The sequence below is a fragment of the Tamandua tetradactyla genome, chromosome 14, assembly GCF_023851605.1.
Source record: "Tamandua tetradactyla isolate mTamTet1 chromosome 14, mTamTet1.pri, whole genome shotgun sequence".
Lineage (NCBI taxonomy): Eukaryota > Metazoa > Chordata > Mammalia > Pilosa > Myrmecophagidae > Tamandua > Tamandua tetradactyla.
The window spans coordinates 23,400,181-23,414,705 of NC_135340.1; the positions used below are offsets into that span (position 1 = coordinate 23,400,181).

A 14,525-nucleotide genomic window follows, 5' to 3' on the forward strand; every position below is an offset into this window, starting at 1 on the left:
GTTGGGAGGCTACCCTGAAGGTCACTCTCATACAAGCTTCAGTTAGACGTTGCTGCTTATCATAGCTTGCCAAACCCCAACCAAAACCATTCCTGCCAATCTTAAAGAACACCTGTGACATTATATAAGATTTTACAAATGTTCCATACACTAGGATAACTTTCCAGAAACCTACAATCTCTAGATGGAGTCCTGGACCAGATAAGTCTTAAAATGCAGAGGGGATCTCTCCAGAACATCACCTGGTTCCATCCCCCGTCCCATATTATCGACGGCCCCTTCCAACATGAAAAAGCTGAAACGGGCATAGAGCATATACCCCTAAAGAGTGGAAGAAAGCTCAAAGGTGATGGTGGAGTTAAACAGAGAAGGTAGGGTTTAACATTTAAGTCTTATTTCTTTTAGTCTCCATTATCTTAGAGCTGCTAGAAGTAAAAACCTAAAATTGTGGAATTGTAACCCAAACCGAACTGAAATCTGTTCTACAACTAATTGTTGCGGTGTGCTTTGAAATTTATTGCTGTTTTGTATATATTTTATTTTTCACAAAGAAAATTTGATTGTGATAAATGTACAGCTATATATATGATCATATTGTGAAGCATTGATTTTCCATTTTGGGTGGTTACATGGTGTTCTAGTTTGCTAACTGCTGGAATGCAATATTCCAGAAATGGAATGGCTTTTAACATGGGGAATTTAATAAGTTGATAGTTTATAGTTCTAAGGCTGAGAAAATGTCCCAATTAAAGCATGGCTATAGCGGGCAACAGTGGCTCAGTGGCAGAGTTCTTGGCTGCCGTGCCAGAGACCCGGGTTCAATTTCTGGAGCCTGCCCATGTTAAAAAAAAAAAAAAAAAAAAAAAAATCCAGCTATAAAAATGTCCAAATTAAGGCACAAAGAAGGAGTTACCTTCACTCAAGAAACGCTGGTGGGTTCAGCATTTCTCTCTCAACTGCGAAGACACACGGCGAACATGGCAAAAGTCTGGTAGCTTTCTTTCCCGGCTTCTTGCTTCCTGAAGCTCCTGTGGGGGGCATTCTCCTTCATCTCCAGAGGATGCTGTTTGATGGATTCGGTGGTTCTCTCAGCCTCATGGCTCTGCTTGACTCTGCTGTGGCTTACTCATGGCTCTAAAAAGGGACTCTCTCCAAAATGTTTCCTCTTTTAAAGGATTAATGGGTGGAGTCACAACTCCATGGAAGCTATATGATCAAAAGTTACCACCCACGATTGGGTGAGTCACATCTCCATGGGAACAATCAAAATGCTCCCAGCCAGCAATATTGAATGAGGATTAAAGGACATGGCTTTTCTGGGGTCCACCACAGATTCAAACTGGCACACATGGTATGTAAACACATAACATATATCAATACAAAAATTAAATAGTCAGAATTCAAATTTAAAAAAAACAACAACACTTAGGGTTTGAACTGAGACTCTATAAAGGTTTCATGCACTAGGTTTGCTTTCCTGGAACCTATAATTCCTGAGAGTTCCTAGGTCAGATAAATCCTGAAACCAAGAGGACCAGTCTCCAAGATTATCAAATAATTTCATCCCCCTATCCTTTAGTGTGGACAGTCCTTTTCAACATTAAAAAATCAAAATGGGACTTGTTCAAAGATCCCTATAGATTGGAAGAAGGATTAAAGAAGAAGGAGCTACAACTGAGAAAATGAGATTTTACAAATGAATATGACTGCTGAATCATATTCCTTCTAACCTCCAGTGTTTTGGAGCAGCTAGAAGAAAAAATCTGAGGTGGTGAAGGGGTAGCTCATGACACACTCTGGGATCTGTTCTGGAACTATTTGTTGAAGTGTGCTTTGAAAATTAATACTTTTTTCTTTCTTTGCTTTGTATATATATTTTACAATTAAAAAAAAACTTTTAAAAAAATACATTGAGATAACCAGGAGTGGTAGGTAGGAGCCATGGGGAGTTAATGGAAAATGAATGTAGATTTTCTTTTAGTAGTGAATGTAAAGTTCTAGTAATGAATGATGGTGAGGGTACTGCAACATTGTGTGATTAATCTTACTGAACTAAGTATGCTTGGGAGGGGTTGGGATAAGTTCAGGTTGTATATGTTCCCAGGTTTTTACAAAAAAAAAAGAAAAAGCTGGAGAGATAATGAAAATTAAATGCAATACACAGTACTGGGTAGGATCTGAGAACGAGGAGAAAAAGCTCAAAAGGGCATCAGGAGAAAACTACAATGTAGAATGTAAGCTTTATATCAGTATTAAATTTCTTAACTGATAACTGTACTTACATAAGTGAATATCCTTGTTTGTAAGAAATGTACATGGAATTATTCTGTATACAAGGAGTGTGATGTGAGCATCCTGCTCTCAAATTAGGTAAACAGACAGGCGTATAGAATGATAGAGTGAAAGTTGCAGAATATTTAAAATTGGATCTAGATTTTGGGTGGAGGGGTATGTTGGAGTTTTCTGTATAGAATTTTATTATTTTTGCAACTGTTCTGTAAGTTTGAAGTTATTTCAAAATAAAGAGGTTTTAAAAGTAGACTGTAATTTGGATTAATGGAGAAAACCAATCTAGGGAGGGGAGACCCTTAATTTTAGATTATTTTTGTTATCGTGTACTTTTTTAGTGCATGAGATCATATAGTTCCCCTCTGCATTTTATAGGTAAAGATGTTAAACCCAAAAAGATTAAATGACTTTGTCATAGTCAAAAGCCAGTTACAATGATAGAGCAGAAACTTTCATTGTAAGTCATTATTCAGCTGAATATTCTACTGTTGCTTCCTCTTCTGTTAAATATTTAAGGTATTTTATGAAAACACTGCCTTTTTTTGTGTACACGTAGAGGACATCAAGTTAATAAAAAAAGATGATTTTAGTAGATAGATAAAGTAGATTGTTAATATTACCTACTAAGTGAGTGGTTCTGAAAGACTTGAAATTTCTGTGCTAGATTAAGGATCCTTTTTTCTAGACAAGGAAAAAAACCTGTGAGATGCATTGCAATGTTCTATGTCTGGTTTACTATACCTTCAAATCTGGGCACCCTGATAAACAAAACTTTGGTACTTACCATTTTAGTTCTCAAACATTTTGTCAAGCTTTAAGATGTTGTAGAGCTTTGAGAAATGCTAAGTTTAAGTCACTCTTTTTTTTCACATGGGTAGGCACTAGAAATCGAACCCAGGTCCATGGCATGGCAGATGAGAACTCTGCCACTGACCCACTGTTGTCCACCCAATCACTTTTTTTTGATAGCTTTATTTTAAGAGATAATAGCACATTTGAATGTCTAATACCATAGGGTTATTTTTTGATACAATCATTATCTAAAATATTCTGGACAATAAACATTGGAAAAAGTAAGTCAACCAAGAACAGTCATTTTACTTTAATCCTAGAACATAAATAATCTTTCAAGAATTATGTTCTTGGTTAAAATATTTAGATGATACACTATAAGTAGGTTGTTATTTGAATTGCTATAGCTCCTTTTATGTACTGTTTTAAAATAGGAATCAGTGAAAAATATTGGAATTAACTATCAGAATAGTTGGATTCATCTCTTTCTCCTCCTACAGGCCCTCTGGTGATGTTCTTGAGACATTCAATTTCTTAGAAAATGCTGATGATAGTGATGAAGAGGAGGAAAATGACATGATTGAAGGCATCCCAGAAGGAAAAGACAAGCATCGGATGAATAAACACAAAGTAGAAATCTGATTTTATATTCTCATTAGCTAGATTATGTATACTCATGTATTGAAAGTAATATTTTGGAATAGGAATTTTTGAGAATCTGAAGTTATATTGGAAGTGACTTTGTTTTATCATGTTACTTGACAGTTTTATATAGTTAACCGTTCTTGAATTAACCACATATAGTGGAATTATTTGATGTATTGTTCACTAAATGTGCAATGAAGGCTCTATTTTTAACATAGTACTAATCCAGTGGTTTTGAAACTTTTAAAAAAAGTAACACCTCCCCTGTCACAATTGAAAATAACTGCTGAAGCCCATCTCTTTATTGACAGTAAATAGGTGTTAATTAACTGAAGCTGCAGTGGGGATGCTCCCATACTGGGTGAGGGAGTAATCTATGGATTGTAAGTATATGTGGTGACATTCTGGTTTTTCAGTTAAAAAAAAAAATTAACTTTTGTTCATAACCTCAAAAATGACTTTGTCTGTTGTAGTGGTAGTGGGTGTAGATGAAGGAGTAAATTAGATGATCTTTGTGTGAATTATCAGAGTAGTATATGGTATTTCAAGTATGTGAAAAAGGGGAATAGGTTTATTTGTGCTTCCTTGGGATATTACAGTAATGTGAAATAAATGTTACTGTTCCTCAAAATTTTCCAGTCTGCTATAGCAGAACTCGGCCTTTCTGCCAGGCTTCTCATGTGTAACATACTCTATTGGGCAAATAGAAATTTTGTTCCTTTCCTTTAAGTCTAGAGGGCAAAGCACTATTATAATTACCAAAGCTATTAACTTATATTATTTACTGTCCTTATTGATCATGCCATGTCCTTATCAGCTAGGCCATGGGTTATGGACTAAGTTTACAGTTTTCCATGGTGTGGTCAATTCAAGATATATCTGCATGCAAATGCATGAATTGACAGCAGTAACAAGAATTTACTGTAATTTATAAGGACTTTAACCATTCTTAGTACCAAATTACTTGTGTCATACCTCATGACTGATCTTCAAACAGCATTGTTAAGAGCTACCTATCTGGGGAATAAAAATAAATGTGTAAATTTAATGGTGATTGGGTAAAAACATAAAAGGATGTCTTTAAATTTTAGCAAAAAAACAACTCTTAGCTTATGGTCTTTTTTTGCAGATAGGTAATGAAGGTTTAGCTGCTGACCTCACTGATGACCCTGATACTGAAGAAGCCCTGAAAGAATTTGATTTTTTAGTGACTGCCGAAGATGGTGAAGGAGCTGGAGAAGCACGGAGTTCAGGGGATGGCACAGAATGGGGTAAGGTGATAAAGAAATATGGGGGTGGGCAGGGAAATTTAGCCCTTTCAGATCGGTTATTATTAAATATTATATATGGAATGTGTGTATCTGAATGTATGGTGGCAGTTAAGCAGAGCGAGGGGAAAGAAATGGTATTGAATAATTCAGGGTATGCTGTACCAACTTATTTAGATTTAGTGACCAGACTTTTAATATATGGCTTCTAGTGAGTGTTTTTGATTTTTGAAATTGTCTTGTTTTAAGTTTGGTTCATTTGGTATTCCAGTTCTTTGCTCTTAGCAGATTTTTAAAAAATAGGTATTTGTTCTGTTTTAAACATTCCCGTTATTAAATCTAGAAATGAATGTAAGTTTCAAAAAGAATGAACTCTTTCTATATGTCCAAGTAGTATTATCTGCTTTTTGCTGGGAAGGAATAAAACTACTAATTCTGAATAGTATATTTATTGAACAAAATGTAGTGAAGTATTAAACTTAATTGTATATAATATTCAGTGTACAAACAGTAGGGCCTAAACTTTGGAAGTTATATACAGTGCTGCTAATAATCCGGCTATAACTATTCTCTCTGTACAGAGTAAAAACTCCATTAGGAAGTAAAATAAGAGTATAAAAATAATTTAAGGTTATAAATAAGGTCCACAATTTTGTTCTTGTTAAATATTTTCATTCAGTCATCTTTTTAATGTCAGCATGTTATCTGGTGGATAGAACTCAAAAGAGTATTTACAGAGTTTTACTGGAGAAAGTTTCTAAGTACCTTAAATATATATATTGCATGTAGCTGCTTAGGAATTAGCACTAATTTTTTTAAAATTGCTTCGGTGCTTGGAAACCCACTTGGAAAAAAAAATGCTTCATTTATTATTAAAACCTAATACTGCCAGGAGAGACAGTCTAATAGGTAAAATACTTGCTATCTTGAAATAAAAATGAATCCAGTACTGAAAAGATCTGAATTTTATTACCAGCTATTTTTTAACTGTTTATAATTCTCAGGTATTATTTTGAGACCTTCACTTCTCTATTCTCCTGGATGGAAAGAGAAAAGGCAAATGCATAGTCAAAGCATGAGAAAGCTCCCCACTTACTTTGTAGACTTGAATGTACATTTTTGTATTTGTTTTTTGAAAATGCCCATGTTATCTGTAGAAGTTTATTCTACTTAAGAGTAAGAATTGCACAGGTGAAACATTAAAAGCGTGTAAGTTTTCTACTTTTAACTTCTCTGTACAGCCCATTCATTGTTGGAAATACCATCTCTTTTTCTAATACTTTCTAAAGAGCTGTTCGGTTTTTCCTGATTATAAAAAATCATGTATATTTTAGAAAGTTTAGAACCCACAGATTCATGTGAAGTAGGAAATGTAAATCACCTATATGTAGAGAGAACTATGGTTAACGTATATGTGTGTTTATATAGCGTGTGTTATACATAAACACATTTGGTATATATATAGATAGCTGTCTATTTACTTAATAAAAGATTTTGCTGTATTTGCATTTGTAACCTGCACTTCACTTAATATGGTCTTCTGCAACTATGCTTTTAGTATTTGCAAAACCTTTTATTAATATGTGCATGATTATTTAACTAGGTTCCTACTGATGCACATTTAGGTTATTTTCAATAAAAAATGAAAATATCAAAAGCAATTTATCAGACATCTGTATAGCTAATTCTTGGCCTATATCCATTCCTATTTCAATAGGCTAAAACTGCCAGAAGTTGAACTGCCAGGCAAAAAGATACACAAAAATTTCAGGAATTCGATTTGTGTGAAATGGCATATTCTTTATGTAAAACAGTCTGGTATTTTTGTCCAAAGACTTTCTACTCTAGAGCAGAATTTCAAGAGAGGACCTACTCGTTGAGTACTAACATCAATATTTTATTTACTTTTCTACTATTATTATTTGAGTGTAACCTTTATCTCCTTGTATAAATAGCCAATGAAGTCTACCACTTCCAAATGAGACTAAAATGTTATCTTTTCAGCAATTTAAGTTCATGAAAAGAAGGATTCATATAAGTAGAAAATGATTCCAGCAGTTTCTTTCTTTAAAAAATGAGAAATTGTCAAAGGATAACGCAGTGTTCCTGAAGTTTATCATTTATATCCAACAGGTGTCATACTCAGTTTTTCTAAAACAAAGAGAATGGACATATAAACATTCCTCTATATTTATTTAATTCAGTTACTAAAAATTTAACTTCACTTATAAGTGGGAAGGTGATCGTTTTCATATCTAAATTATTGGGTAAAGGATGCAAATGTTTTTCTTTATATTAGAAATAGTCTTGTCCGAATAAAGCATTTCCCAGTACCTGTCCACATTGGATAGTCTGTTATTTTTTATGTTGTTTACTAGCAGTCTGCTCTCTCTCTGAATTTGAATCCTTTTATTTTATGAAATCACTGTTTTTAGAAAAGCTTTTTTATCCTGCTTTTCTTCTGTCACCTTAAATTTTGTAGCCTGAGTTTAATATTATTTTTTAGTTCTTATAATAAAAACTATTCATTATTATTTCTAATTTTATTCTTTCATGGAGATGAGAAATTTTGAAGAAATTTTGTAGATGTCCTACACTTTGAAAGTGAGCTGGGGACATTTATAGATCTATGAAATGCAATTTGTGCTTGAATGTTTGTATTTGAATACAGCGGATAAAGTAGTGAACATTTGTATAAAGTGAAATTAGTTAAAAATTTATGCTACATTTAGTAGGTTTGTATAATCCCTTTCTTTGATAATCAGAATTACATAATAGAATTTCATGCTTTTGTGATTTTGAATGGTCAAGGCTAACTTTGTTTGTACATAGTTGTATTTTCTTTTAAACAAAAAAGTTCCCTTAATTGATTCAACCTCATTTCTTGATATTTTCCCCCCCTACATTTTTTTAAAACGGAATTAGCATGTAGAAGATTATGCTCCCTCTTCCCTTTTGCTCTTACTTATTTCTTATAAACAGTATCAAATCAGCTGTTATTTACCAGGCGAGTTTTAGGATGTTGTTTGTGCACATGTGCGTTCACCAACCTGCTCTTTACATGCCTAAATTTACCTTTACTTTCTAGATGTGAGATTATCTTCAAAGTAGTACTTATTTTTTTCCTTAAGCTTATCCTTTTGAATTCCCTTTGTTTTTTCACTTCACTCTCTCCCTTCTACTAAATTAGTTAGAGCTGCCCACAGCTTTTTTTTTTTTCTGTAAACCTCTTTTTAATATCTGGTTGGCTATTTTACTAAATTTTTCTGTCCTATCTAGTTTCCTCTATAAAGATTTGATACCACTTAAGGCTTTTTAAATATTTTCCCCCTGTGAAAGGAGTCTCTCAGGTTTAAAAGGTATTCTCAAAATTTATCAGTTTGTCTTATTTTAAGTATTTGCTTTTAAAAATAGGAATTGTTAACTTTATTAAGATAGGTGCAAATGATTAATTCCTTAGGTCACATTTTCTTGAACTATTCAATAAGTCAACAGAAGGAATTTTGATATAGCCTAGTTTTCAGGAAACACTGTATTAGAATACATGAAAAGTGAAGTTTCTTTTAAAATCAGTATTACAATTGCAGATTTGACAAATAACCTTACATATAAATTTCAGTTTTGACAGTCTAGTAATTTAAGTTAGCAAATTAACCTTAAGCTTTAGATGTAGCATTTCACATCTTGCCTGTGATCATATATATGTTCGTAAGGAAAAATTGATGGTAATTGTAGTAGGAAAGATCCAAAGTACAGAGAATATTTGAATTTCTGTATGCCAGTCAAAGATGAGAATTTCCTATGTTTACTACATATAAGGAAGAAGGACTTTTATGCCCATTTAATTAGATCAAGCCATTGAGACCCAGAGGCTTACAAGATTTGTGAACCAGGGTATAATGAGTTATCAAAAATTAAATAAATATATTTTCTCCAAAATCTCACAATTTAGTCAGTTTTTTTAATTCACTTTTCATTTGTGTTTTGATATAAACTTTTTAAAATAATAGGGTTATATAAACTCTTAGTTGGTACTCTATAGCAAGATATTAAACTTGGTAACCACATGGTTTTAAAATGAAACGAAGAAAGGAAAAACCCTCAATTTTTAAAACAATTATAAAAGCCAATTATTTTTATGCTGCCTCTTTTTAATATTGTTTTCCCCCTAGTTTACTGTACAGCTAATTTTTTTCCAGGCACAAGTATTTAATTAAAACAAGTATGGATTTATTAGCTAAAATAGCTGAAGTGTCATCTTTAGCAGATAAACAGCAATGTAAGTTTTCACTTTTCTTTGATTTCTACTGCTTTTAGTTTACCCTAAAAAAAAAATTAGCACTAAAAAAAGTTCTTCAGTGGAATTTGAGTTTGTTTTGTGTTCTTTGTTTGGTTTTTGTTTTGCTAATCTATGTTGTAGACCAATGAGAGAAGGTAATAAGATGTTGAACTATTTGGATGGGGTGTGAGAGAGGTGTGATTCTCTGAATGCTTGGATACAGATTGAGATGATGTATTTTGGAACTATTTGTATGTTATTGGGTTAGAATGCCTTTCCATTAGTCCAGCTATCTTTGTGTATGCTGGATCAGTATAACAGAAAGTGCATGAATATTTTTGTTACTGTAAAAGCCCTGACCGCTTGTACTTTTAAAAGTAGTTTGCATGGAGTCCATTCATTTGCTTTTATGATGCTGGCTGAATAACTTTTTATTGACTGTTTTATAAAGATGCAGTGATCTAATTTTTATAACATTGAAAGATATTCAGTATCTGTTGAAAGAATAGCAATTATTGGAAAAATAATCACCTTCACATTTGCGATTTGTAAATATGAAGCGCCACTGAACTTTAGTATTAAATGCTTAGAAACCATAGGCATTGATAGTTTGAGTTGTGATTAACAGAACTGAGACTGCACCTTTAAAGTATTTTACATACATGCTGTTAGTACATTTTTATTATGATTATGTGAAGCTATAACAGTTTACTGCCAACAGCTTGCATTGCCAACTGCTGATTTTTTTTCTTTTAATAATATGCTGCATGTAGACAAAGATGACCTCTCCCCAACTGCTGAGGTTTGGGATGTAGACCAGGGACTAATAAGTAAACTGAAGGAACAGTACAAGAAGGAACGAAAGGGGAAGAAAGGGGTGAAGAGTAAGTGCAGATCTGACTGTTATTATATATATATTTTTGTATACCAATATTGAGAAAAAAACTTCCATTCTGGTTTTTTTTTTTGTAATTTCTTTTTAGTTTATAAAAGGGGCAACTAACTTTAAACTTTGTCTGTTGTATAATTGAAATTCATTTTAATATAATTTAATGTGTTATTACTCAAGTGCAGAATCATTTTAAATACAAAGGGGTAGGGAATGAAGGAAAGATTTCACTTTTTTTTATTTTTAAGCTTTAAAAAGTCTACCAAATTTAGGAAATATTAGCCTTGAAATAAAAAATAGAATGTTGCTCAAAGGGGAGAGAGTATGCTTTTTTTTTTTTAAGCACACAGGACATTAACCAACATATGTATCCAAGTTACATTTCTTAGTTTGGGAATGCTTAACTAGTTCTGAATAGGAAAGCTCTTTTCATAGTTTCTGCTTTCTGGCTTTTAATCCTATAAAAAACAATAGTAGTAACAAAAAAATCTCTTAGGTAGTATTTTGTTATCTATCTGGTAGAGGCAGGAACCTAGGAGGAGAAATAGTGGTGGCAGTAGACTTGTTCAGTCAGTAGCTAGGTATCTTCTGATGCCTGGATGTACTTATCACTGTGTTGTATCCATTGTACTGTAAAAATGTAAATGTAGATATAGCACCTCTCTCGAAGAGATTAATTTCCATTTTGTGACTCAGATTTAAAAGCAGCCATATGAAAAACCTATGAGAATTAAATGGAGAAACTTGAAACTTAATTTTGGGAAGCTTTATTTTGAATTGACCATTGACTTCTGCTTGTCTTTTTTTGACTATTTCAGGGAGAAAATAATGGTGATAAAGGGAAATGCAATTAGAGATTATTATTATTTCATGTTCTTTCTTGATCACAAATGCATGTTTATAAAATGACAATTGTAGTAGTAAAAGATGTGAGTTTTTCTTTAATAAAGCATTTTTGTGTTTTATTTTGGAGGCTAAGTTGACCTTAAGCAATTTAACTGTTAGGCAGTTTGCTAGCTTGTGTTATTACATGCACATAAAAAGATAAACTGTTCTAAGATTTTCAGTCTGTACAGTGAACTGCTTATTTTATTTAAAACCCTTTAGTGCTGTACTAGAGCTCTGTTCAGCTGTAATATCACCTACCTATATAATTCATGTATGTTGATATAAAAGAATTTTTGCATGATTGACTATTTTAACAGACACAGTGACGTTAGAATTTTAGGGTTTAGGTCTTTTTATTTTTAAGAAATGAAGTCATTTATTTTAATATTGGGTTATTTAATATATGTATTTCTAAAACTTACTTACCTGCTGAAGTTCTTTAGAAAATTGTAGATAATGTTCATTTCTAATTTAAAATTGAAATACCATTTAAAAAATTTACTTTCAATAGGATCGTAGTACACACAGTTTTGTAATTAGTTTATTGAAAATATCATTTCATGGCAACAAAAGTAACACATGCTTGTTTTTTCAGACAGTGTACAAAGAATATTGCAATCATCTGCAGTCTTACGCTTAGAGATTTAACTACATTTTGATGTTTGGTACATACAATTGCAACTTTTTCTAAAAAACTTAGCAGGCTGTTAATACCTAATTCTTTTTATTTTTTTAGCAAGAATTTCATTGTCTTAGTTTATAAGGGTTACTGTCACAGTACCACATACTAGTTGGCTTAAGCAATAGAAATGTATTGTCTTACAGTTCTGGAGGCTAGGAGACAAAAATCAATGTACTGTCAGGGATATGTTACCTCTGAAGTTTGTTGATGGCTTACAGCAGTCTATAGCATAACTCAGATCTCTGCTTCATCAGGTGTTCATATTTCTGTCTGTGTCCTGATGTGTCCAAATTTTCTCTCCTTCCAAGGACACTAGTCATACTGGTTTAGGGTCCAACTGATCCAATTAGACCTCATCTTAAATATCTTCAAAGGTCCGATTTTCAAGTAGTTCACATTTGCAGGATCAGGGGTTAGGACTTGAACCTGTCTTTTTGGGTGGATACAGTTGTCTCCAAAGTAATCAGATTGTTTTGTATCTCATTGTTATTTAATGTGTATGGTCCTCTAAAATACTGTACTTTTAGTGGTTATATAGTATTTCATTTTGTGGATTAATCTAGGCTCCATTGGTAAGCCTTTAGATTGTTTCTAACTTTTCATATTTTTGTATCCATCACTGTCTTTAAATTTACCTATATAAATAGATAAAAGGATGAAGTATGGCATCTAGTTTCTTAGGAAAGGATAATTAGGAAATAATAAATTATGTTTCATTTTATACTTTATGGATTTAGGTAAGTGAAAGCTTCTTGCTGTTGAATATAGAATTCATTATAAATGTTGTCTCTGAATCTCTGTCATGAAGAGAAAATTTTGGGAAATAGAAACTTTTTCTCTTTCTGAATCATAGCTTCTAATGGTCTTAATCTAGGTAGATCATTATATTAATACTAAGAAATTAATTTACCTGAAAAGATAATTCATGAATTTTCCTGGTATTCTTACCTATTTCTGATCTTTTTTGGTTTCCATTTTGATATTTTTGTGATTGTGATTGGTACCTTTTAATTTATTTTCTTTATTTCAATATGTGAATAAATCATACCTATTGGATCACAGCATTAAGTTTCTGCGTATTTCTCCCCAGTTTCTACAGGGGAGAAAATTATTTGCTAACTTTACTATATGGCATCAGCAGATGCAGCCCACTCTAGATGTCTTTTTTTTTTCCCCCCTATTTGAAGAGAAAGAGAAGAGTGGCAAGACTTTTTGAAGACTCATCCAGATTTGAAGCATAAATGGAAAAGCTAAAGTTATCTCTCTTCTTGCTGGTTCACTCTACCCCATCCTTCTCCTTTCCCATCTGCAAAAGAAAATGGCTTAAAAGTAACATCCTTACCTTGGGGTATTAAAATAATTTAGTGTTTCTTGCTCAGTGAGAGATGCTTAAAAAAAAATTGCGCTTAATCTATTAATATTTCTAAAGCCAAGACCATAAAACTAGAGAAAGGTCTCAGGCTTCAGGGGGTTTTTCCTTTTAACTTTTTATTTTGTCACGATTTCAGACTTAAAATATAAAGAATTTCATACACTTTTCACCTAGGTTCTCCAAATGTTAATGTTTTACCATATTTGCTTTATTTATTTCACTCTAAATATGTACATTTGTTTTTTAAATTCTTCAGAAAGCTGAGTAAGTTGCAGGCATGTTGCTCCTTAAATACTTGACATTTAAGAAGAAATATTATCTTTTCAAGTGGTAACCTTCATGAAAGTAAAAACACCTTGGCATATGCACTAAAATATTTATGATGATTAAGCTGTTTCCATTTAGGCAGTAGTATAAATTCAAAAGAACTCATAAAATGGTGGTATATTCTCTCCTGCTTCAAATCAAAGTTAAAAACAAAACTGTTTCTTGACAAAGGGATGTGGGTTTCCAGCATTGATTTCACACTTTAAAACAGATAGTTCTTCAACTAAGTTTTTTTTTCTTTCTTTCTTTTCTCCTAGAAAACATCTTGACTTGTGTGTTTTGGTTAAGGTCAGAAGTATCAGATTGATGCTGTTTCAATCAGTACATTTTTTTTAATGCAGAATTACTTTGTAGCTACAGTAATTATTTTCCCTTAATATTGTGATATCATTATAGTTTCTTAAGATGACAGTTACTAGTCATGTGAAAATTTTAATTAGAATGATAGTTGAAAAAATAGAACAGATCTAGCAAACAGGATTTAACAAAATTCTTACTCTAAAATCATCTCATCTTTTCTAGGTTACTTGCTTGCTTAGTGTTAGTTTTGAGAAGAGATCAAGTTAGATTCAGTAAAATCTAAGACTATCTTATAATACTTAGCATAGAAAGATAAATTTCATAGTAATAAGTGTGCACCTTTGTGAATAAATATGGATTTTTAAATAGTGACAGCAGTAGTTAGTCCATAGTTAGATGTAATTATTTCCCATGGTGTAATTATTTTCATTGTACTGTGATCATATTTTGTTGTTTGTTTTCATATTTTGTTGTAAATGGTTGTGCATTTGTATAGGAGTAGGTAGTCCCAATTAAGAGGTAGTTGGGTTGTGTTTTATAAGTTATAGTAATAAAGTTTTTCTTGCAGTAAGAATTCGAAAAAGTATTTCTGTTTCTATAAATTCCAGCAGTAATTGGTAATCAGTTTTTATTGAATAGCTTAAAGCGTAATGAGTCTCCAAATATGCCTCAGAATATTTATTTTATGTTAATATTATGTGTCTGTTGCATTAGTTATATTGCAATTTTCCCATTGTTACTAATCATATTTTATATTTTTTATTTGAAATTTGTATTTTGTTGCATTTATTATT

The 14,525-nt window shown here is 32.2% G+C and overlaps 1 protein-coding gene across 5 annotated transcripts in view; it reads left to right on the plus strand.

The window, feature by feature from the left end:
- The window catches only part of STRN3 (striatin 3), a 150,233-nt gene that overhangs the window by 98,086 nt on the left and 37,622 nt on the right, over positions 1 to 14,525 (plus strand). For 3 of the 5 annotated variants that reach the window (XM_077127018.1, XM_077127022.1, XM_077127020.1), the window contains 3 exons: positions 3,582 to 3,711; positions 4,856 to 4,997; positions 10,047 to 10,157. In XM_077127018.1, coding sequence (XP_076983133.1) covers positions 3,582 to 3,711; positions 4,856 to 4,997; positions 10,047 to 10,157 — 383 coding nt within the window. The remainder of the gene's footprint in view (positions 1 to 3,581; positions 3,712 to 4,855; positions 4,998 to 10,046; positions 10,158 to 14,525) is intronic. The other 2 variants (XM_077127019.1, XM_077127021.1) reach the window with 1 other exon arrangement.